Source organism: Pangasianodon hypophthalmus, chromosome 16 (genome assembly GCF_027358585.1).
Source record: "Pangasianodon hypophthalmus isolate fPanHyp1 chromosome 16, fPanHyp1.pri, whole genome shotgun sequence".
Classification (NCBI taxonomy): domain Eukaryota; kingdom Metazoa; phylum Chordata; class Actinopteri; order Siluriformes; family Pangasiidae; genus Pangasianodon; species Pangasianodon hypophthalmus.
This window is the reverse complement of record NC_069725.1, coordinates 9,881,557-9,907,301: the sequence shown is the minus strand read 5'-3', so window position 1 is coordinate 9,907,301 and position 25,745 is coordinate 9,881,557. Positions and strand designations below refer to the sequence as shown.

Below are 25,745 nucleotides of genomic sequence, written 5' to 3'. Positions count from 1 at the left end.
CTCCAAACACATCAACCACAATATCCTGCATGTTTCTTCTTCAAAAGAACCTGACATCTGACTAAGGTCTGCATGTTTTGTAGGTCTCTCTGAATAAAAGCATCTGTCAAATGGCTAAATGTAAATGATGTCTGCTGTTCTTCTTGACTGGCTTACTGATGCTGTTAGCGCAGATTAGAATACAGTATGTGTATTGTGTAATGAGATTACGCTGGCATGGGGTATTCAGTTTGGGATTGAAAGGCTACTTACAGTGGCCACTGGTATAATGCTGGAGCTTGTCTGTGAACTCGGATTCTGTCCTGTCACTGCCTCTCCTGGGACAAACCAGGAATACATGAGCAACCAAACAAAGGATGTGAGATTGCATAAAACAATCTGAGCTTTAAATGGCACACAGTCTTCCAAAGGAGGATTTAGGATAACTCACCGGTTACAGACGATGACGAGCACAATGACTGAGATGAGAAAAACAACGCCTGCAGCAGCAGAACCGATGATGAGAGGCAGTTTCTCCTTCAGGCTGGAATCATACTCCTCTACACACACAGTGGAAACAACATATAGTATAAAACAGATGCCCAACTGGACAGCTCCCACTTCATAAAGTCAACACCTTGCAATCCAAAAGGCCAACCTGCCTAAGGTCAACCTAAAGTTACAGCTTGGCAATCGGTTCTCTATAGCCATTTGGGTGCTGGCAGTTAATAATATTACCACACACTCTGTAAAATCTTCTTTTAAATGTTGGCTAGAGCTATATGATTGCCAACTGGCAAAGCTTTTATTTCTGTTAGCTTATAAGAACACTGTAAAAAGTAGCAGGGAAAGAGCAGTGTGCCAGTTCACGTTTGGAAAAGCAGGAGCATGCTGGGACGGGAGTTTTGACATCTGTTTCTTGGCTATGCTCTTGGCACAGAGATGCACTGACATGCTTAATCTGATTGAAGTTAATGCCATTTCAATGACTGGCAGTGATTTAAAAACAGCAATTCTGTAGCTTGTCAGCCAGCGCCAAGTGATCAGACTAATAGCTGACAAAGATTTAATTGGTCTGTGCTGTCATGATTACACACGATACAATTGAGATTGATATATTTATATATAGGCAAAAACAAAGAAACTATTCTTTAAAGGTAAAAATAAAGACAACCCTGAGAGGTCTATTTCTGAAAAAAGCCATACCTTCAGTCATGGTTTGGAAGTACATCTTTCCACTGAAGCGTCCAAACCCTGCCACTGTCCGAGCTCGCACTTGGAACACATAGATGGTGCCTGGCTTTAGGCCTCGAACTACAGCTGTATTCGTCTGGCTTCTCAGTGTAGAAGAGTTGAGCTCAGCTGTGTTCTGGAAGAGATCAGAGGACACTATAAAAATGACAGCCTGGTGCAACATATGCACAACACTTGGGCCATCAAAGCATTTCTTCAAGAAAATGGAAATGGCTCAGTTTCCTTTCTTGCCAAGCGCAACACAAGAATCAATGCCTTGGAGTAATATGTGCATGTGAGTGAAGGTGTGTGTGATTACCTTCTCAAAGTACTGCAGCTCGTAGTCTAATATGACTCCGTTGGGCTGGTCTGGCTGAGACCATGACAGTGTGATGCTATCAATAGTCCTGCTGACCTGATGCATGATGGACACCATTGATGGAGCTGTGCAGGGAAAATATAAAAAAGACAGAGATAATGAAGGTCATTTTTTAGGTGCAGTTCTGAACAAAGAACCTTACTATTAGCCTAAATGTGCAGTTTAAGTGCCTTGTATAAGCCGACACACAAACAGTGAAGGGAGGATCATACGAAAAGTAGGAAGTCAGCATAATGAAAAGGTTTGGAAATAGAAAGTGCAGTTGATTACATATTCAGCATGATGACTAAACTTTGGGTAATTAAACTATGTGTGTGTGATTTTGTCCACCTCCAAAGCCAGGTGTAAATTATGCATCCACGTTGCTCGGAGCAGTATAGCCAATGTTGCCAGCTACATGCTCATCCTGTACAACTGGGAAACTTTTGAACTGTCATCTCTTTTTTTTTAATTGCTTCTTGTGGATATTCTTTATTCATGAAAATTATGGATAATAATACAAGACTATCATTGGACCTTGGAGAAAGAACCGTAGATGCTATGTTTTTTAATACTGGTCTACATTTGTCGAAAAGATCTTGGTGATAGCACAAATGTCATGAAGAAATACAACAATTTCCTTACATCTAACAAGGAATTTTAATATACCAAACATTGCCAATTTTTTTAATGTTACAGATACCACAAGAAAAATGCAATGCAGTTGTATAGACAAAATTTCTTTTTCTGTAGATAACAGTTATTTCATTAGTAGGTCATCAGCAGTGGGCAGCAGAGTACTGCAGAGTGCAAACATATCTGTACAGAGATAAGCAACATTTCTTCATCTCTGATATATTTTTGCCTTCTGTTCTTTTGGCTGTCTGTCATGTATGGGTTGGGTTTGCACTGCAGAAAGAAGAGATGCTGTTTACAAGACAAATGCTGACTTGCTGGATGCATAACGTAATATTAGCCCCTAATACTTTCCTGCATTTCAGATTCCAGTTGTTTTTAAATGAACCATTAAATGTATTGATATGACGTCAAATGAACAAAAGTGAATTGATTTCTCCTTTATCCATCTTTTGTGCAACCAAATCCCATTTAAAGTGCACACCGATAGTAAAAATCCAGAAGGCTAATATTGTAAATGGTATTTATTGTTGGCATGAAGGACTTGTCATTGGTTGATTGCTCTGGGACTTCCAGGTCTTAGGCTGTAAAGCTCCCTTTGACTCCTGGGCTGCTGAGTAGAGCCCAGAAAAATTAAACACACCACAGCGTGCAAAAGCAGCACTTCACATGCATGTAGGACTTTTCTTCACTATCAATTTCAGAAAAACGCTATTTCTGGTAAAGACTATCCCTGCATTCAGTTCAATTCAATTGAATTTGTACAGCGCTTTTAACAATAGACGTTTTCACAAAGCAGCTTTACAGAAATGCGGATGTGGATTTAGATCCCTAATGAGCAAGACAGAGGCAATAGTGGTGAGGAAGAACTCCCTGAGAAGACAAGAGGAACCTGACTACTCTGAATCCACTGTCAAGATTTATATGCTGTTTTACCAGGTTTACCTCTAAGTTCAAGCTTAAAGGTTTAGCCAAAGAGCCCAAAGCAGTAATGATTAATCTTGGATTTGATTAGACTATATATATGTAAAGGGAAATATATATTATTAAATTGTATACATATATATTAGACTATATATATATGTAAAGGGAAACTTGGAAAGTAAGAAGAAAAGATTTAGTTTTTAGGTAACTGGAAGGTACTGCAAGTGAACTGCCTAAAGAAATGCGTATGAGGTTTTGTGATAAGATTCATATGACTTTTTGTGCTGTAGCAAAGAGAAATGGGATGTGGCAGAAATCAAATGAAAAAAAAAAAAAAACTTATATCAGTCTACATTTTTTTTACCTATTAATAGGAGACTGATGTCCTAGCTTGGAGAAAGAAACATTTTTACACAGAATAGCACATAAAAAATGGCAGATTTCAGGCCGAATAATATGGATGGAATTACACACTGCATCTGAGTCTAATTGTTCCTTGTGTTTTGTGAAGCAGGTCCTCACTGACAGAAAGAGCCATACAAATGCAGCCAAAAATCTTTTATATTTTCAGAAATTGTTCAGCTCTGCCAAAGTGATCTATTTTCCATTTCCCAGCGTGCTGTAAGCAGTACTCTATCACTCAACTCTTCGCTCGGCCTTCAATTTATGAAAAATGCAAGTAAAGCTTTCACACAAATTCATGTGTCCTTGCGGTATTATGGTAGAGAACCAGAGGAACCAATTATGAATGTTTCCATCTGTAAAGAATTCAAAGATTTCTGTGCTTGCCAAGAAATTTTCCACTCCTGTACATGACAAAGTACTATCTTAGTTAATCACACTTTGAACCATTTCCTATAAAAAGGCTTTATTTTATATATACCTACACACCATGTAAAAGGGCACATGAGAGGTTTGATGTTATGTGGGAGGATATTTATTTTATATCATAGAACTTAACCACTTAATCTCCAAAGACCCATCACTGAGTCCAGACCTACAGTGCCCTCCAGTATTACTGGCACCCTTTGTAAAAGAAGGAAAAAAATAACTGCATAAAATAAACATTCCTTCAACAAAGTAATGAACATTTTCCCCTAGATCAAATTAGCACTATTTATCTTTGTTCTAACAAAACAAAATCTCATTAAAGTGACATTTTTTAATAATAGAATTTTCTCTCAAAACTACATGTGCCAATATTATTCATACCCATTAGGAATTTTTTAATAAATGCAAGCAAATGATCACTCTGTTTTTCATTGGCTCTCAGTGTTCATATTGCCATTTACCAAGTCCTGTTTCCATGGCATATAAATATGAGGTTGCACACATGTAAAATACCTTTGTCACCCATTACCATGGAAAAAAACAAAAACCTCTCAACACAAATCAGACAGATAGTTGTGATTACACTGCACAGATCAGGTAATAGATATAAAAATTTATACGCAGTTAAAAAATTAGGACTATAACAAAAAGTTTCACATGCCTGAAACAGTAGGCAATTTGTCAGAATTTGGATCCATGTACAAATCCAGTACACTCTTCCCCCACACAGTGAGAAGGATGGTGAAGGAGGGGAAAAAAGGGCCCAAAATCACAATATAAAAAAGCCAACTGCTAAATGCCACTTTCATAACAGCAGGCTGTTTAAAAGTCTTGCCAGAAAGAAGCACTTTCTGAGAGCAACTCTCCTGAACTTCACCATGCGTCATTAGAGCTACAATCATGTTCTGCAGTCAGATGAACCCAAGATCAAGCATTTTGTCATGCACATTATCAGCATGTTTGGTAAGAAAAGGTGATTTAGTACAAAGAATAGCACTTGATGGACTATATGGAGGTAGACTGTTGATGTTTTGGGGCTGTTTTTTGGCTAGTGGCTCAGTGCCTCATGTGAACATCGGTGTCTTCATGAATTCTGCTATGTACCAAAATACCAGAATACTTAGTCCAAATACCAACATCCTGGTTGCCTCTGCCAGGAGGTTCAGACATGGCAATAGAAACAAGATAATGAAAACATTCTTCCAAATACAGAAATGGTTAAAAAAAATCATTGTGTTGCGATGACCACCTCAATCTCCGGATTTGAACTCTACTGAAACACTGCGGTCTGAATTGATGAGGGAAATCCACATGCAGAACCCGGAGACTATAAAGGAGCTTAAAATGCTGCATGGAGGGGTGGACCAAAATTCATCTGCAAGTGTCTCCAACCTTGTTAGAAATCACAGGAAAAGATTCAGTTGTTATTCTCTCCAGGGAAGGCGTCACAGGGCAGGCGTCACAAAATATCAACTCTATGAGTGCTGATAATCTTTTTTTTTTAACTGCACTATTAAACATTAAAGCAACAAAATATAATGTCCCTGTATGTTTGAGCTCAAAATATCACTATAATCTTTGCCAATATTTCTGGATGCCACTGTACAGTCCTCACTAACAGGTTAGATGACTCTAACCCTAAATGCTTTTGGGCCCAGAAAATTAATCTTAAAAAAATTATTAATTAAAATTAATACTTAATCTGTAGGCACTTTCAGTGGTCTGTGCAAATTTTGGTGACTTTGCAAATTTGTTCTATGAGGTATTAAACTGATGTTCAGCTGGTAATCAATAGTAATTTGTCCTAAGCATTTGTTTAGGCTGTGCATGGCTGCACAGTGAGCAGTAAGCATTTTTCAGCCTGTGAGGTAAATGGAAAGGACAAATGAGCTAAAACTAAAACCTGACTAATCCTGGCTGCAGAGCATTAGAGGGTCTTTCCCATTTGGAGGAAAACTGGATTTACTCATTAGCTACTTAATCAATTTAGGGGAGGCAGATGAAGATGACCTGAGGGAGGAGTGCCGAGTGAAGTGAAAGAAAGTGCTAGGTTTGAAACTCAAGATAGACACAACAAAAAGGAAGCTAGACACAACAAAAACTTTTGTTTTGTTTTTTTTATAGCTGAGGGGAAAAGTTGAAAAGTATATGTTAAATGTAAGCAGTAATACTATGGAATGCTGCAAATAAAATTTGCACACCACATTCTGTGAGATCCTTAAAATCTTTTTTTCTTTCTTCGGTTGCTCTGCACCACTTCGTTGTCATTTACTTTGTAGTCATTGAGCTAAAAACATTATTTTCTTGATGAACTATCATGTGTAACGCAGTTTTCATGCTGGCTTGCTCAGTGTCTGGCCATGATTTCAGCGCTGCCTGACTAGCCGACTTTTGGAGGTGGTTGATGCTGTGAGGTGAAGTTTCCCAGCACCAGTGAGGCTGTAATGTACACTGACAGGCACACCAGTGTGGCCGCTGCCTGCAGTACAGCCAGGTCCAGAGCTCTCATTAAACTGCTCTATTAACGTTCACTATGCTCCTTTGAACTGCTGCTTTTACAACTTTTTTTTTTTTTTCAGTCCACACGCCAGGCGATATGATGTGAACTGTAACTGCCACTCTGGGCTCATAAAAGTAAGCAAATGTGAAATATGATCAGTTTTCGAAAAACAAGTCCAGAGCAAAAGGACTGACGCATAAATCATCGCAACAATTGTAAAAATAAAATATCTCTCAAATGAGCCAAAGAATCCAAGACCGAAGACCTGGGATCTTAGTTTTTCATTAAACTTATTTAATTTCCAAGTATCAAATAAACCTCTCACAATCTATTCAGTTGCTTACCAGCCTGATTAGTTGTGATATTGACCGAGGCAAACTGAGGCGAGTAGGGGCTCTGGTCAGAGACACCGTTCACAGCCTGGATCTCGAAGGTGTACTGTGTGTGGGCGAGCAGCTCGCTGATGTGCACACGTGGCTCGGTGAGGCCTAGCTGCCGCGGCACAAACTGCACGTTGTCTCCACAGCGTGTGCAGGCACCTCTGCCCGAGCCACAGCTTTTGCAGATGATGTTGTAGACGAGATCATGTCGACCACCGTTGTCACGAGGAGGAATCCACTCGAGCCTCAAAGATGTCTCGTTCACACTGGACACGACTCTCTGAGGGGCAGAGGGGACAGCTGTGGGGTAGAAAAAACAAGCATGATAATGTGAGATGTTACAAGAGTCTTCACTGAGCATTCTGGGAGACCCAGGGGTTCTGGGTCATTATGCAAAACACATAAATACCATGTAGAGAGTGGACCAGTGCATTCAATTCAGTGGAGACTTATAAATGGGGTAGACAAAGACCTGCCTCTCTTTCAACAAAATAAGGCATCAAAATAAGGTTTCTTTTTTTGCATCAACACTAAGCTGATTATTTTGAACTTTTGTTTTAACCAAGAACTACAGCGAAATTAATAGTGAGAGTTAAAATGCACAGAATAGTACGCAGTATTTTGGCTAGGGCTATTTTCTTTCTAGCACAGATTTTAGATTCATACAGTCAATCAGTGACAGTCATGTCAGGTAATTACCTATAGTGAAACACCCCCTCGATAGGGTCTCCATTTTTAAGCCTGCTTCAATGACATATATAAAACTCATTATCAGCGGTTACTGAAAAGGCGTGTGTGAAATATAATTAACATAAACAAAACTTGATCATCATTTTTCTACATGCCTTCAGAGGAAAAACAAAGTAAATAGACTACGTGCACACTGTCCAATCAAAGTGCAAACGACACTAAAGTACAAACAACAGAACTGTAAGTTTTGTGTTCCTTTGTTTTAATTATCTTTTCTGTTCTCCATGCTTGTTCTTTGTAGGAGACACAGCAGGACATCAAAAACTTAAATCATTAGGTAGCACAAACACAGCTTCCTGTCTGTCTTTCAGTGTGTGTGTGTGTGCGTGTGTGTGTGTGTGTAAGCATGTGTGTGTTCAACACATCATTCTTATGCCTACAATGATACCCTGTGCCATAAGGCTCAACCCATTGTCTTCCCTGTCATAAGACTGAGCTACTGATAGGTATTGACTATTCAATAACACAACCAACCATTACTTGACAACAAAATTGGAGACATATCAATGTGCAAAATGATAAATTTTAAAGTGTAGTTAGCGACTTTATGGGAAGTTTGAGGTAGGACATTGGTTTATTGCTCAAAATTCATCCAAATTAAACCCCTTGCTTCAATGTTCCCTCAAAAGTCATGCCCCTAAAATACATGCATACACTCTTAAAAAAATAAGCTTCTATCTTCTATTAGAAAATTCTAATTTCTAACTTTCTATTAGAAAATTCATCTCTCTGGAAAAAAGCCATAGAGGTTCTCGATAAAAATGTAAGTCAACATTTTTTGTCCAGGTTAAACTACTTTAGGAAGCTTCAAATATTTTAACTATCCAACAAACAAATAGTTCCTTGTTCTCCAGGGGTATAACAGAGACCAGAGGGTTTTCCATCAAGCAGACATTTTATTGCCAGTATGTGAAAAAGCTTTGCCAAATAGTACAATAAATTTTCAATAAACTTAAAAAACCACTGATCTCATCTCTAATATTCCAGTTGTGAATTCTGAATCCGTGAAACAAGGAGTCCAATGGAGAACAGGATCAACAGTCTGTGTCATTCCTCCAATGATGTCTTGAACACTAAGCGACTGTTCTCCTTCCTATACACTACGAGCTGATTCTTATTCATTCACACCATTCTGACTGCTCCATTAGTATGAATCAAATCAAAGCAGCCTGGTCCTTCTGCAAGCTCTTTAATGTGTGATGTGATGAAAAGAACATTGTGTTTATTATAATGCAAAGCAACACTGTGAGAAAAGTATTCTCTACTTCTCTTCTCTCAAACAGAGTGCTGCTCTCATTCACAAATGGCCACTCTTCTAAAAAGCACAGGGAATTATGCAAATCAGATTGGGCTTGTTATTTCTTGGCTCCTTTTCAGTTACACTAGAGAGTGACATTTTCATTCAGGGTACGCTACATCCACTAACCATTGCTTCTAAAAAAAGGGCAAGAGTTTCCAGAGATGAAACAGTATGGCTCTGCATGCTTAGGCATAAGCAATATGAAGGATTTAGAGATTCAGCAAATCTGTGGCTGTGGGTCACACAATTGCTGACAGCTCTTAAAACTCTGATTGGCTTTGACTCATTAAAAACAACATACTTGTGCAGGGCATCTGTGCAGGATCTGAATCGGTGCGGTAGTAGCCAACGCGGCAGACGCAGTTGGTAGCTCCCTCGTTGGTGGTGCGGCTGTTGATAGGACACTGCTGGCACGGCTGATCTCCCTGGGATGGTTTGAAGAACCCAGAGGAGCATGCTGGGTAAAAAACAGACAACATTTTAGACAAAGCTGGTTAGAACCTGTATTAAATATGTAGTATTTCTATACAAAAGTTCTGTTTTTATACCAAATTATGTGACTTTGTCATTATCACTAACAAATATTAAACCATCATCATTATGTGTTGGAATACAGATTTTATTTTCTGGCTGTAATTCCATAGACATGCAGAGACTGAGCGTTCACAATACATTCTTATGGGCCTCCGGTGCTGCTGGTGAGCTTGGCCTCTCACTGTTCTGCTTTTGTTTGACAAACAAAGAGCAAAGCTCTACTTAGAAATATCTGACTACTCTCACAAAGGCAATGAAAAATTCCAGATCCATTTTCCCCCTCAAAACCACCCAAAAGCACACCAGAACCACATATCTATTTGTGCATTTACCTATTTTTATTTTAATGCACTAATGCTTTAACAATTAAGGACTTCTCATGAATATTCAGTGTTATCAAGTGAGCTCTGATACTTGTATTTTGCATGCTATAATGGTGATTTAAATAAAATGCCAATATGAACATATTTTAGCCCTGATTTATGAAGATCCAAAATAAAACTCACAAATGTTCTAGTTTAGTGTGTGACAAACAGTGACAGAGTGATTGTGCAAAAGATGTCAAGTACAAAGAAGCAAAATGAAGCAATATTTCAGTGATTTTGTTTTATGTATGATAAATGTTCTTGACCTCAAAGAATTGAAACATGAAGCTCATATCTCAAAGAACTGTAATGCCCTATGTAATTATGTAATTGCAAATATATATATATATATATATATATATATATATATCAGATTAAATAGTAATTACAGATTAAACAATAATTACACAGTAATTTGCTTTGAGTCACATGACATTACTATTAATACAACACAAAATCTATGAGTGGCCTTGAGTGTGTGTTTGGTTTATAATGCATAAAAGCTTTTCACAGGCAAATGCTGTTGGCATCAGAGGTGTAAACATGCAGTGAAACAAACTTTACCAGGGTTACATTAAATCATAATTTTTTTAAAGCTAATTTAAAATAATGGATTTATTTTGCCATCAAATGGTGTAAACGGGCTCACACAAACTTAATCTGCTCTTTGGCTGTATTAATTTGTGCTGACTTTCAGGCTTGCTGCCGGTGCTAAATAAATCTATTTGCACTCAAACCTCTGGTCCTGTGTTTTGCACTTTAGCTAAAAAAGCACCCAAATTGCCTGTTCATTAAGGCAAACATGCAAAATGGCTGAGGTGTGCCATATAGGAAATAAGACAGCTGCTAATACTTGCTGGCTATGGGATATGATATGTAACTGTTGCATTACAATTTGACAGGTAATAAAGTCTCCTAAACTTTTCTCATCCATCTTCCTGCTGATGACTGGAGAATATCATCCTTCATCTCCTCATTACAAATCAATCAGCAGCTTCCAGCCAACATCAGTATAACGATACAAAAACAAGTTCTTCCGTAAAAATAGAGTAATAACCCAAGTCTGTCTGACATTTAGAAATGAATAAAGGCAAATTAAATATGTGACACATTTTGTGTAGGTGCGCGGCAGTCCGCTTCCCAGAAAACACGTTAAGCATGAGTGAGCACAATGAAGCTCATTCTATTAGGCTAATATCTCACGGTGGGTTTGACAGCAGTACATTAGTCTTGGCTGTATCTTTCCAAGTCTGTGATTGATGACAGAGCGTTTGCTTTCTGTCAGGAGGAATATGAGGATTACACATTCTCCCATCAGTTAGCCAAAATGAAGGAGGTCCAGCACGAGGTGCTGGTTATGCTCCAGTGGGCCGTGGGGCGAGTGGCAGAAACATGAGTGGATAGGAATGGGATTTAACATCAGCGTTTCCACGGGGAGAAACAAAACAGAGAACGAGAAAAGCAATATTTTGCTAATTTATAAGCCATGTTTGAGATATCAGTACAAAATTGTTTAAGGAGCAGATGGGAATAAGACTGAAAAAGAGAAGAAGGGAGTGGGCTTGTGGATTTGCAGCTCCAGATTTTACAGCCCTGTATTAGTGTGTGATTTCTGGCTCCATGAAAGAAGCTTGTTTACGATGCTAATGTAATATATGTAGAATCTTTTTAGACCTCTTACATATGACAACTATTACTGCCAGTTTAAAAAAAAGTCATTTCTATGATAATCTGCAACCTAGGTTGTGAAGGCCACGGAGGTAGTAAAATATTAAAACTCTTCTGTACTAGTTTCCAAATAATTAATATGTTCAAAACACTGTCATTTAAATTTCTCGTGACCTTTCGTACTGAAAATAAGCATGGGATCCGTCTCACTTGTGATTTTATACTATGGGTGGCAAATACTGTTCATGAACCTTACATTATTAAAGGATCAAGTAAGCGTTTTTGTATAAGCCCATGTACCAACCATTTTCACAGAAAAAAAAAAGTTCACATGCAACTTATCTGCAGCACTTTCTATACTATGAATATCAGCATTCTGTCACAAGTATATGCTGCATATCAGTGTATCAAATTTTCACTCGAATGATTTGTATGCCACTTTCTGTACCAATGTAATTTGACCACCTCTGCTACTATGCTTTTGAATATGATTGATATGTAATAAATCCTTTGACCTGCTTTTTAAGACATATTGATCGTACCCCATTTGATGCATTAAGATTCATGACATATGATTGGACTTAAATGGCTCATGAAATAAGCCTAACTGCTTTTCTCTGCAAACAAAATTGGCCTTGTAAGTCATGTGGTAAGGCGGTATAGTAACGCAGGTATTTTTAAAATGTGTAAAGTCTCTGTAGCCTAAGATACAGAGACTGTAAAGGATATAGAGACCGGAGAGATTTTCCACGTTTTGAAAAAACTCATGTTACTGTTCTGTGTAACCACGTGACTTGCCAGTTGGAAATTTGTCAGTAATTGGACCCATGTGCATGCCATCAGCATGTCTGGCGACAAAAGGGGACCAGCACCTGATACCCACTATAAAATATGGAGGTGGTTCATTGATGTTTTGTGGCTGTTTTGTGGCTGGTACATCAGGGGCTCTTTTGAATATTTATGGCATCATTCTGCTAAGTACGAGGATATTTCAGTCCAAAAGCAGATCTCTCCTGGATAAAATTTGCAGTAATTTTTTGTGATTGAAAAAAGAACACGTTTAAATAGTTGAACGTGCCTATATATTATCAAATTTATACACTATATCACTTTATGTCAAGTACAAAATATCACTTTTTGCATGTGTTACTCTTTCAATATATAAATTTTTTGCTCCTTTTCATGAAGGGTGCTAGTAATTCTGGAGAGCACTGTACAACAAACTTGTTTTCTCCTAAACACAGCAGTCACTGGCACTGTAGCCTCCTTTCTCAGACAGCTGTAATTACATAATGTATTGATGCAATCTCTTCCAGGTCTCGTGTCATAGATTAGAGTTTGTATCCAGCTTTGAGGAATCTGTATCTAAGCTTTCTCATTACTCCCCTTTGCGTTCCTTGGCTTATTTCAGCAGGAAGCTGGCTGAGTAACTCTCTGTGTCATTTCACGCAGCAGGAGAAATATTAATATCCATTAGAGGTGGCCTGATGCACTCTAACACAGCTGCAGAGTAATGCCGGGAGATGAGCTCCATCGAGTTCATTACCAGTCTACTGAATCTCAGCATGTCAGAAAAGTGAACGTGATGTTTATTACTGGCATGGACAACACGATGTGGCCGAATGGCAGGATGCATAGAATGAATCTTTGCGCAGTATAACTTACATGCTATAGACGCATGGATCTCAAAATGTGATTTTAATCATCTACGTATTAATACAATACAATACCTTAATACAACAAGTAAACACTAATTTTAAGTGCAGTTTTAGTAAGAGAAGAAAAAGTGCTGCTAATATGATAAAGTATTGAATCTACCCTCACCAGCCACTTTAATAGGAACACCTGTACACCTGCACATTTATGCAATTAACCAAACATTCAATCACATGGCAGCAGCACAGTGCATAAAATCATGATACAGATACAGGCCAAGAGCTTCAGTTAATGTTCACATCAAACATTGAATGGAAAAAATGTGATTTCAGTGAACCACATTTTTTGGTTTTTTGGTCTGAGACATGCTGGATTTAGTATTTCAGAAACTGCTGACCTCCTCGGATTTTCATGCCCAACAGTCTCCAGAGTTTACACAGAAAGGTGCGAAAAGCAAAAAACATCCAATGAGCACCAGTTCTGCTGGCAGAAACATCTTATTGATGAGAGAGTTCAGAGAAGAATGGCCAGACTGGTTTGAGTGGACAGAAAGGCTACGGTAACTCAAACAACCACTCTTTACAACCAAGGTGAGCAGAAAAGTACCTCAAAATGCACAACACATCAAACTTTGAAGCAGATGGGCTACAACAGCAGAAGATCACATCGGGTTTCACTCCTGTCAGCCAAAAACAGGAATCTAAGTCTACAGTGGGCACAGGCTCCTGAACCTGGACAGCTGAAGACTGGAAAACGACTCAGTGATGATTTCATACATTGTGCTGCTGCCAGGATTGCCTGATTGGATAGTTGCATGAATGTGCAGGGGTACCTATTAAAGTGGCTGGTGAGTGTATATTTATATCAGTATAACTAGTCTTGGCCCTGCTGGTGGGATGTTCACTAATGAAAAGCTCTAATGGCCGCAATGAATAAATATGATGGTACACATCTGCCTAATGTGCCTAATGTTTAAATAGTTGAATCAAATAAATCTGTGCTGTGATCGTCAGGAAGTCTGTGCATATTTTTATACTGGAAGAGGTCCCTGGCTGCAAAAAGTATCAGACCTGCTACAAGAGATAAATCAAATCAGTACAAATATATTTTCACTACATTAATCAGAATATACTCTGTTAGGCCCAATCCCCAATTTGATATAGACTAGGAGTTAAACAATAAGAAGATTTTACGTTTTTCTGCATATGTTTATATACTTGACCTGCAGTTGATGAATTATTCTCTGAATATATTCAAAAAGAATGTTCTGATGTTCTTAAAATCTGGCTGTGTGTGTATGTGTTTGTGTGTGTGTGTGTGTGTGTTAGCTGAAAGCAGCAGAACAGAGCTGTGGGTCAGTGTGGGACAACGAGTCAGCAGTTAAAAGCTCAAAGAGCATATGGTGCTCAAGCCAAACTCAGGTTTCTGCATCCCAGTGCAAATCCACAGTCCCTAAACGATGCAGACCATAGATAATCATATCACACATGCTAAACTAAAACATATGAGCCTTACATCACTACTCCTGTACTGATAATAATGTACATTACTTTGATGTTGATCTTTTTTTTTTCAATCATTATAGGGAATGTGATCATCATGGGCACTCACTCATATACTAAACGTGAGTAAAAAATTGGCAGGAGGAAATTAGGGGAGATTTCTTACACACAAATTTTTTTTTTTTTTTAAATGGGGAGAATTTGAGAAATGCCAAAACAATGCTGTAGCTAGCTACTTAGCATGATCACTTGGAAAGGGGTCAGCTAGTTAGTTTGATACAGTACAGTGTATATTAGCTCCAAAATACCATTAATTACATTATGTAGATTTAAAACCGCTCTTTTTACATTTTATCATGATATAAAAATCTCACCACTTTTAGCTTATAATTATCATATGTCAATTTTTTTTGATTTCCTGATAGGTAAGTTCATTTAAACTCAATAAAATCTGCACAAGTCACAAACATGTTAATGAGGTGTTTCCTGGGATGTTTTTGTACTATCAGAGATCTCACTAACAGGGGGTTTCCACATTTTGGCATTTGATATTCAGTATATTTAATTGATCATGCTTCAGGAGTGCTTGAAATTTCCTGGCCTGTAGCTATAGTTGTATACAAAAGTTTGGCACCACTGGCCAGATGTCATATTTTACTGATTTATCATTTGAAAAGAAGTAAACACAACTATTTTTAAAAAACTAAATTTTTCTGCAAATGTTAGTACTTCATATTTCATGAACTTCAAAAACAAAAAACAGTAATTGCGGCCTGTGCAGAAGATACCCTTCCAGTTGTAAAGTCTCAGAAATTAATTAACTCATTAGACCTTAATTGACTTATTAGGACTCTTTAGGCAGGTCAGGAATTGTCATTAGGAATAACAATTTCACAGTGTAATAAATTTTCTGACTCTTCAAACCTTGTGCTAACACTCAGCAACCATGAGCTCTTCTAAGCAGCTGACTGATGATGTGAAAATTAATTTAATTGATGCTTACAAAGCAAGGGAAGGCTATAAAAAGATATTAAAGCACTTCCAGCTAACAATTTCCACTGTCTGAAATGTTATTAAGAAATGGCAGTTAAGGGGAACTGGGTAAGTCAAGGCAAGATCTGGAAGACAAAGAAAACTCTCAGATAAATCTGTGCATATGTTGGGCAGTAAGGCAGAGCAATTTCTCTTTATGACACTAAGGACCTGCAGGAAGGTTTAACTAAAACAAGAGTGGTGGTGCACCATTCTACTCTGAAGTATTGCTTGCACAACAATGATCTGCATGGAAGAGTCATCAGAAGAAAACCTTACCTGCAACCTTGTCACAAAAATGAAGACCTGATGCATGCAAAACATTATCTAGATAATCTAGAAGCATTTTGGAAACAAGTGCTTTGGACTAATGAAGTAAAATTGGAACAGTTTGGCCACAATCACCAAAGGTAAGTTTGGAGATAAAAGGAGCAGCATTTGATGAATAGAACACCTTGCCACAGGGGTGGATCTATTATGCTTTGAGGTTGTATGACAGCTCGAGGCACAGGAAGACATTGCACGGGTAGATGTAAGAATGGATTTCAGTAAATAGTCAGTCAAGAAACTGAAGCTGAAAATAGACTGGTGTCTACAACAGGACATTGATCTAAAACATACCTCAAGATCTACCGTGAACTACTTTAAGAAATGCAAGTTGAAGCTTTTGGAATGGCCATTGTGGTCCCCTGACTTGAACATCATTGAAAATCTGTGTGTGAATCTAAAACATGCTTTGCATGCAAGATGGCCCAAGAATATCTCAGAACTAGAAGTGTCTTGCAAAGAAGAGTGAGTGAAAATACATTTAACAAGAACAGAAAGACTACTAGCTGGTTAGAAAAAAAATAATTTACAAGCTGTGATATCTGCTAAAGGGGGTGCTACTATGTACTGACTTCATAGGGTGTCCAAACGTTTGCAAAAACAATACACAAATTCTGATATAACGATACACAATATAACGATACACAAAATCCAAATTTGACATGGTACAGTAGTATCTCGATAGAGTGCTGTGTTCATTGATACAGCAAAAAGAAACACTGACTGAATATGTGTCTCAGGTTTCCATTGTCAACTTATTAAAACATTTAACATTACAAAAGTACAGTTCAAACTTAATAATGACATAGTGTTTGTGTACTGTTTGATGGTCCATTCAGACTCTTAGCAGCATATAATTAAACATTAATCATGGTTAAAGAAACATTAGCTCTAACTGACTCTGACTCTAAAGAGATGCGTGTCTGAAGCATGGGGCTTTTTATGTTGCATTCTCCTGTTAGCTAGTTCTGCTGTCAAAGTCACGTTTCTCTCTGTAGCCCTAGATGTGTTTAGAAGTTTAGAAGCCCTAGAAGTAGAGTCTCAAATCTGCAGCCACAGACTTCCCAAATGCCAAGGTGTTTTTAAACCTGGATTGAATGAGCGAGGAAAGGCTGCCTGGAAACAGCTGTGTATGCACTTTTGCCCAGTTCCACCAACCAACTTACTGCAGATGTGTGGACATGTTTGCGGTATTAGCGCCGGTGTAACATTTTGGTCCACAACTCACTGGTCTTATATCATCTTAGCATCAAAACTAACCAGGAATCCAAAGTGCGTCCATATACCAGATCTACAATTTTTCCAATTCCTGCTTTCTGTTGACCGTAGCCATTGATGTTTGTTTCCTGAGCATGCTAGTGTATTGCCTTGTGAAAAACAATGTGATTAGGAGATGTATTTTTTAAAAAAAAATCCCTGTAGACTATCCTGATTAAGCATAAAGCAGAAGCTACTTTTTCAGAGGAATGCATGTGGGCTTGATTAAGTTTAAATGTTTATTACACGTCACGTAATATAAGTGGTATTTTATCATGAACAGTCAACTTTATTATGCAGTCTGTTGAATGCATTGTTCGATATGCAGACCTATTACCCATAATGTTACACCCCTAACACATATGTGGCTTGTGATTACTACATGACTGATCTATTCTCACCTTGCTCAAGCTTTGCTAGCCCAAATGTATCTACAAACAGCTGGTTATTTGGTAAAGCAGCCACTACTGCACTGTTAAGCAGATATGCATATCCAAAGTCTTACACCCATTAGGAGTATTAGAATAAAAATAGAATGAAAAAAGGGTTGAGAATGAAGTAAGCCTTGGAACCATGAAACTACATATAAATTCGATTTATTACTGTCATTTTGCAGGCAGCATTGGCCACATATGTATTATATATGACTATGAGAGTGCATGGACTGATTCATTTTTTCCTCTGCATTGGTTCTTTGCTGTGTTAAATCCAGCCTGAATAAATGAATGTCAATAAGGAGGGGTCAACAGACAGATAAGAAAAATGAGCTGGCATATAGTATGCATGGACCAGACAGGCAACTGAATTCCAGCTAGGATGAAAGCCCAGACATCACATGATCACTCAGTTCCCGATGCCACACATACATACACACGCACACACACACACTCACAATGCACGAAACACAAATGCACACGCACAAACACAGCATGCTAATGCGTGATTCTTTTTTACAGATACATATTACTACTGTATGTTCAGTAAGTTATTTTAGCAGTATGTTACTGCTGTATTTCTTTACAGTATTTTACTATTAACACACAATATGTCATGGGAAAATATGTAGGATTAAGAATGTTTAGAGTAAATACTCTAAACACTACATATTTACTAGAAATATACTCTCCTTGCACACTTCCCTACCATTAATTTCTTTTTAAAACTCATTAGCTAGATTTTCTCACGATTACCATTTATTCTTGTGCTGTTTACTTTAGAAGTGAACTTCCAAATCATTTCGCTAAGTTAAGCTAGCCTGCTTCTTTGCCACTCCAGTAACAACTTCAGGCTATAGACCTAGAAAGTAATCACAACTAATGTTTTAGCAAGTTAATCTTCACTTAATTTTTGTTAGCTAGCTAGTTAACTAAAAAGGTGTATTATGCAGTCCCCCCATAAAAAAACTAACCTAAGCTAATGACAGGTCTCAGGACCACTGTGTGTCCTCTCACTTGCCTCAATAACGGGTTTCAATTTCAAATTTACTTTGTTTTTGTCAATTTTTTGTTTTTCCTTACAAATTAGTACAAGCTAGTAAAATAAAAGGACATGTATAGATTTTTGCAATAATCAAATAATAATCAAAGTGTAAATGAAATAAGAAAAAGTAGTTTTAAGAAATGTCGACACTTTCGGTAGTAGTACACTGTTTATTCACAGTACTATATACATACTGTATAATAATAATTACATACTGTGTATACATACTGTATATACTGTATAATAATAATTACAGTAATGGTTACTGTAATTTAATTGTGCATTTTCTTCATGTAACTTAACACTATACAGTATTTTAATATGATTTATAATGTACAGTACTGGAGTGTTCTCATATTTAACAAATAAAAAAATGTGTAAATGTGCCTGTTTAATATGATTTTATTTTGCTTGGACCCCACAATATTGTCCCTTTGTAACTCTGGAGGTAAAAAACACCCACTGATGTGGATTTTTGACATCTGTTGTGCATTGTTCTAACTGTCTGCTGTACTGTAACACTGCACCACAGCTTTTTAGCCATCATCTTGTTTTCATCATCGGTCAGCCTCATTAACTCCAGACGACTTCCGAAGGAATTTGACCGAATTTTCATCGCCCACCCAGAGGACTTGCGGATTAGTCCTGGATTCTTCAGAAAGGCATGGGATTATCCAGCAGGATAGACTGGAGCCTGAGAGGCACTAAGACAGGAATCCTACGCCTTAAAAGCCCGGAGAGAGACTAGAAGCCAGCAGGGGCACAAGGGCCAAAACCGGCAGCAGATGACAGCCTAATATGAAGGGGCAACATTCCAAAACACATGCTCATCTCAGTGTAGGGCATGAGAATAAAGTAGAGGAAACTCCTTTGAGTGATGTCACTCAGATGCTCTTGGAAATGGTCTGGAATCTGCGTGATGACATGATATTTGGGGTGTGAGGCCTAGAAAGGGAAAAATATTTCCTCAAAACATAGCCTAGAGGCAAGGCACTAAACATACAGAAGCAGTCTGATAATAAGTGGGAAAAGACAGAGATATTTCTTGATGATATAATGTGTTTGATACCAAGTTGTGTATTTTAATCAAGATGAGAATACAGTCAAAGCTCATTTAATCTCTCTTTAACTAGTGTGCACGATGGTCCACTTCCTAGCACCTGGCATCCATAGACAAACGACACAGACCACAATCCCTCCATTGAGACTGTAGTATGATAGAGTGGCCCAGTGAGAAAAGAATACTGGACAAGCTTTAATTTTTTTTATCTGGCCTGAAAATCCACAATGTTATCCATAGAAATATGACATGGAAACATCCGGAGCTCAGAGACACCTTCTGCCAAAGATTTTGGTTGAGAGCTACATGTCGCACCCATTGTTTGCCCAGCAGAGCTCATTTTCATGGATTCATGACTATGAATACAGGCTATTACTAAATAATACTTGTCTGAGATGGTGTCAAAACCAGTTTGGTGTTATTTATTCCTTCATTGTGTATGCTGTTAATATTTCATTAGACCCTGGTGCCTTAGACGCAGCTCTCCAGGGAGCAGTTTTCTGCTGACTGCCTCCATTGAGCTGTGACTGACAGTTGAAATGTATTCATTTCATCTGGAGTTGTAAATATTAATGGTGTCAGCTCCATCTGCTAACTTCTACCTGAGACAAAGGCCTCGGCGTTAACCCCGACAAGCTCTTTTATGCGACATTGTGACACCCGGTCCAGAGCTGGCTGTGTGGTGTCAACATCGCACATCCACAATGCTCGCTGCTCCTTTTGTACGCCTGACAACGGAATCTGAACGCGTCAGTCATAGGCAGCACTGCTGCGGAGAGAACTGGCAAGGAGTGAATGGCAACAGCAGATAATATGACACTGACAAAGAGACCGGTCCTTCAGCATTATGCAGAAGGACAGCGTGGTGCTATTCGAATGAGCTCCTGCAATCAGTGCTTCCCAGCAGGAACGTGGTGAGACAGACAACGTGGACACACAGGTGCTGCACAAAAGTACAGAACGAATCTGATGTCCAATTGTACAGGATGTGATGCGTCATGCAGAAACTGTCTGCCAGAAAAGCCATTTAGTGCAAAAAAAAAAAATGAAGGAGAAATTAACACACACAAGATGAAATGTTTCTACTTTAATCATTTCAAAATGACTGTTCTTACCCTTGACACTATTTAAACTCTTTGCCATTTGCTCTGAAAATCAGAAAATGCAATTAATTTAATGCATGTAGAATGTAGGTCTAAATGTAATCTTGTGTCATGCATGTATGTATTATATATTCAGCTGAGTGCAAAGGCTTGGATTCCCCATAGTTAGCAAAAATATATGATTCTTGTGACCCTGCTCCTGTTCTGGGAGTATTGGGCACGAGGCGAGAATACAGCCTGGTTGGGAAACCAGGAGGAGGAGGAAACCTGAAGGAATCCCATGCCGACATGGGGAGAACACGCAAAACTCCACTGAGTATTAGTTTTGTAATTTTGGAGCCTTTTCTGAAAGCACAGTGTAGTCTAGTGTGCTCCTGATATCCCAAAATGTCCTAAAATATGTTAGTGAGAGGTGAGTGTGTGTGAGGTTTTGTCTCTTGCAGAGATGCATGTAATATTAAAACAAGCTGCAATTAACTGTAAACTATGGATTAATATTACATTGCTCACTATCATTCCTGTATATATTTAATGTAATTGAATTAACAGCATATTTGTATTTTTGAAAGGTCTGCAAGTTTTGCTTTAAAGTTCATGCTGACATATATTATTCTGTATAGTCATGTGAGTGGGAGATAAATGATATGCAAAAAAAAAAAAAATCACTCAAAGTGGCTTAACATGAACAGAACATGGGACATAGAGTACCAAATCTACAGCCGAATCAGCACCATGCATATGAGCACTTCAGTGAGAGAATACGCACTTGTGTGAAAAGTTTGGTAATGAACTGAGCTGAGAGATTACCACTTGAATAAGAGTGATGTTCAGTGTCATTTCACAGCTGCAGCACGGCAGTGGCCTCCTCGTGAGCTCTATTTCCTCTCGAGCCCCCACATGAGCTTTTCTGCCACTCATTTGAGCAGGTGTGTCTGCGTGGGAGTTCATCTGATGATGGGTTGTAGGACATTTTGAGGACCTTCAAGTAGGTCATTTGGCCACATTTATGTAAGCTGAAGCTGCTTGGCTTTTCTAAATAAAACAAGTATGTTTGCTGTGGATGCTGTCGTACATTGTATTTTAACTTTATAAAGAGGCAGGTTATATTTAGAAAGACATTTTGATTTCAATCCAGTACAGATACAAGGCCCAACAAAGGAGTCCTCATGCTTGTCTTTCTTTTGTCAGAGGCAGTTTTTCTTTGCTGATGACTGAGAGAATAAGGAGAGGCGTGAGGAGGAGAGGCACTGACAGTCTCCGCTCATTGGACATTGTCTGCCTGCTGGAGACTGACGGACGAAGCCTAGACTCCTGACGGGCCTTTGATCAATGAGTGCCTCATCGATGACAACAGGACACCTGCTTCTCATCAAAGAGAAGGCGGCCTGCTAGAGGCAGCATGAACGGCCAGCACTCAGCATAGATTAACCCTTTTGCCCCCGGAATTTATCCTGCTGCAGATTTCCAGCCTCCTTAGACAATGAATGAATTACAGCTAATTCATACACAGCTGAGACACACTGCACTGTTAATATACAATAAGTATATAACCAAATACGAATACATTGTCTGGAACAGATCTATCTTTTGTTCTAAACAAAAAGCGAGCGGGCGGTTTTTTACTTTCATGTGTGCAAGCGGTCAGATATGAATCTTGTAGGCATGTGTGAGTCGTCAGATATGATGCTTGCTGGAAAAACAAAGACCACAATTGCTGCTCAATTTAGGCTACAAGTTTTTATATTTTGAAAATAGAACCAAATTATAATTTTTTTCTTTTTTTTTTTTTTTAGAAAATGTTGCAGGCAGGTACAAACAAAAATAATAACTGAGTGGGATTTGAAGTGGGATCTGAAGAGGGATTTGAAAAAAAAAAAAACACCTTTCCACTTTAAGCCATGCCAACTTCAGCTTTAAATCCAAGATACAGATACAGATACAAATATTTGGAGTACTAAACAAATACAGATAGTGCCACTGCATTACCTCTAATATAAGGTAAAGGATTAAATAATGGTAGAAAACTAATTATTACAGAAATACAAGCTTTTATCTGTAAAATGGGAAAAGAGAAATTATGAATTCTAAAATTTGATCTTGCCCTTATCATGACGGCGTAATGTCTTTGGACACAAAGCAAAGGTCAACTCAAAAGTAGTTGTTTGCCTGAATGCACACATGAACGTGGAAGAGGAAAGTCCTGATAACACAAGAAACTGAATAAAAGACCATGCAAAACAGTAAACCACAATCTAAATACATACCACAATAGCAAGCATAACTGCTAACTTTAACGGGTAATGACAGTTCTAGCATACAAATGAAATCGCAAGGACAAGCTCACATTGATCACGTTCATATGACATCATCAACGTCAATCCCACTGTCGTTTATTAACCAATTTACATTACACATTATTTCATAAATGTATTTCCATGCTACAAATATGAAGTCAAGGTTTAGATCTAAGTACTAAGTTTATTATGTCTCTAACTGCAAGGACAAAAGTAAAAAATGCTGATGCATGACCTGCTTGTCAAGACAATCAATGTCACTCTCCTCCTAAAGTGTCATTACTTGTCAGGACACCAAGGTCAAGTTCCTAACTATTCCTTACAAAATACATACACAGGTATTCTGAAGAAAGTGCATAAAAAGTTACACTTATTATTACTACTCCTAAATTAGGTGTAAAAGGAAAAAGAAAATCAAATCAACCAAATATCAGTAAAATGAAATATACCCATTTCATTAGTTTATCCCCTCATTCCACTTTTATCCCCTTATTTCTTTTTTGCAAATCCCTATTATTCTGTAGAGCTACAAAGAACCGAATGTAATCCATTGCAGAAGATTAATAAACACAAACATGGATCAGAGGCACTGTTTGTACATAAAAAAACATTAAAAGACACAAACAACAAATCCTCATTAATCCATAAATTAAATGACAACAGACATATCCTTTTTTCAGAAGCTTACTTTTGTTCTTGTAGAGTTTAAGCTGTATCTCCTAACTAGTATCTGCTATCTGTCTATCTAGTCATATTTACATTTACTTTAACTCATTTGGCTGAGTGTTGTATCAGATTTGACACCTCTGACCCACTGTATGTTATGCTGTAAATGTGTGATATGTTAACTGACAATAAAAATCTAAAAATCTCATTCATTCATTCATCTTCAGTAAATACTATCTAGTATTTATCTAATATTTTCTTTTATATAATTACAATAAACCAAATATAAGATTATAAAACTGACAGTAAAATATGAAAATGACTAGAAATAGGTTTTATAATCTTATATTTGGTTTAGTGTAATGGAACAATGTAATAGGAAATACTCGATACATTTGACTATATTCAAGATAGTTTCACATTTGCTAGGATGTCATTTAGACAATGTAGAGTAGCCAATCACCTCCAGGCATGTTTTTAGAAGATGTGGCTAGTATTCAATCAGTATTAGGTACTGGCCCATACACAGAGCTCTAATATCATCATTATATCGAAAATGAAAAAAAAAAAAATTGGGACAGGTTCCAACTGATATCAATGTATGAATTATGCAACTGCACTGATTAGATCTATACATTTATCCCTAAGAGAAAGAATGTAATCTTCTATTTTCTACTCATATAAAGTCTAACATAGAAATGCATCTCCTGACCCTACTGCTGAGATTAGTTTCATCAGTATGTCTCTGCTGCAGCCTGATTCGCTCCTGTGCCCCTCTGTTCTGTCTTAGATTATAATCGCTTTTGTACTGGGACATTTTTGGGACATCTGACAGGAAAGTCACCGGGTCTTCAGAGACTTTACGGTATACAGTATAAACACCATGGATGACCATTTAAATCACGATGGATGTGTTTTACACATCTCTACACTCCAAAACAATTAGGAATTATTCATTATTGATTATTCACAATTCATTATTTCTTTAATGTTTTTAACATCGGGAAGGCTCATATAAGACAAAATTCTTAACATTAACATCCTGGAGCCACTAAAACATGCTGCTTCAAATGATCAAATCTGCAGTAACACATTGGAATTTTAGATATTTCCTGGACAATAAGTCACTCCTCAGAATACTGACAGTCCACTTTAGATATTTTGTAAAAGACCTCCAGTCAGCCATTTCCGGTTATTTTAGCTGGCTAGGTTTTTTTCATCTCATCAGTTCATGGACACACTGGGCATTCTAGTTTGTATTAAAGTTAATTTACAACTAGATATTGAGTTATGTGTGGTTTTTGTGCAGTAACTTATCAAGCCTTAGTCTACGTCTGCTGATAACACTAGCATGCTAGGTTAGCTCACTATTTAGGCAGATGATTTAACATCAACAGTTACTGTTATAGCGCAGTTATTAGAGCTGTCAAACTCCTTTAAAAATAGCATTCAGATTTAGCATTTGAATGTATCTGAATATGAATTTAATGTTATTAACATCTAATTATATACTGCCACAGACAGTGAATACCAGCAGCAGCGCTACACTGTGTTTTTATTTCATAAGGCAGAATGAGAATTTTATCACAAACTTTAATGCTTTAGTTCCTTTTTAATTTATTTATTCATGGTAATATTTTCTTGTCAGTAATATTCAGCTCAATTACACCATTTCACATAAAAAACCTATTCACACACCTAATCACATAAAAAACTGCCTTCTCAGAGGATAATTCAGTTAGAAGGAATCCCGGATGATTCTTGATTACTGTATGCTCACTATGTAGGGTATAACATAATGGCATTGTACTCACACAAGCTTTAACACAACTCTACATAGCTTTGCTGTTATGAATGATCTACTTACACTGTCTATGTCTTACGTTAACTACTTAACATGTAAATATTATA

General features: G+C 37.7%; 1 protein-coding gene across 2 annotated transcripts in view; it reads right to left on the bottom strand.

Annotated features, from left to right (window-relative positions):
- Positions 1 to 25,745, bottom strand: part of ephb2a (eph receptor B2a) — a 57,749-nt gene that overhangs the window by 9,731 nt on the left and 22,273 nt on the right. The window contains exons 4-9 of one of the 2 annotated variants that reach the window (XM_026921102.3): positions 9,193 to 9,348; positions 6,806 to 7,141; positions 1,532 to 1,656; positions 1,186 to 1,348; positions 431 to 539; positions 253 to 317 (exon numbers count right to left, since the gene is read on the bottom strand). In XM_026921102.3, coding sequence (XP_026776903.1) covers positions 253 to 317; positions 431 to 539; positions 1,186 to 1,348; positions 1,532 to 1,656; positions 6,806 to 7,141; positions 9,193 to 9,348 — 954 coding nt within the window. The remainder of the gene's footprint in view (positions 1 to 252; positions 318 to 430; positions 540 to 1,185; positions 1,349 to 1,531; positions 1,657 to 6,805; positions 7,142 to 9,192; positions 9,349 to 25,745) is intronic. The other variant, XM_034312162.2, reaches the window with a different exon arrangement.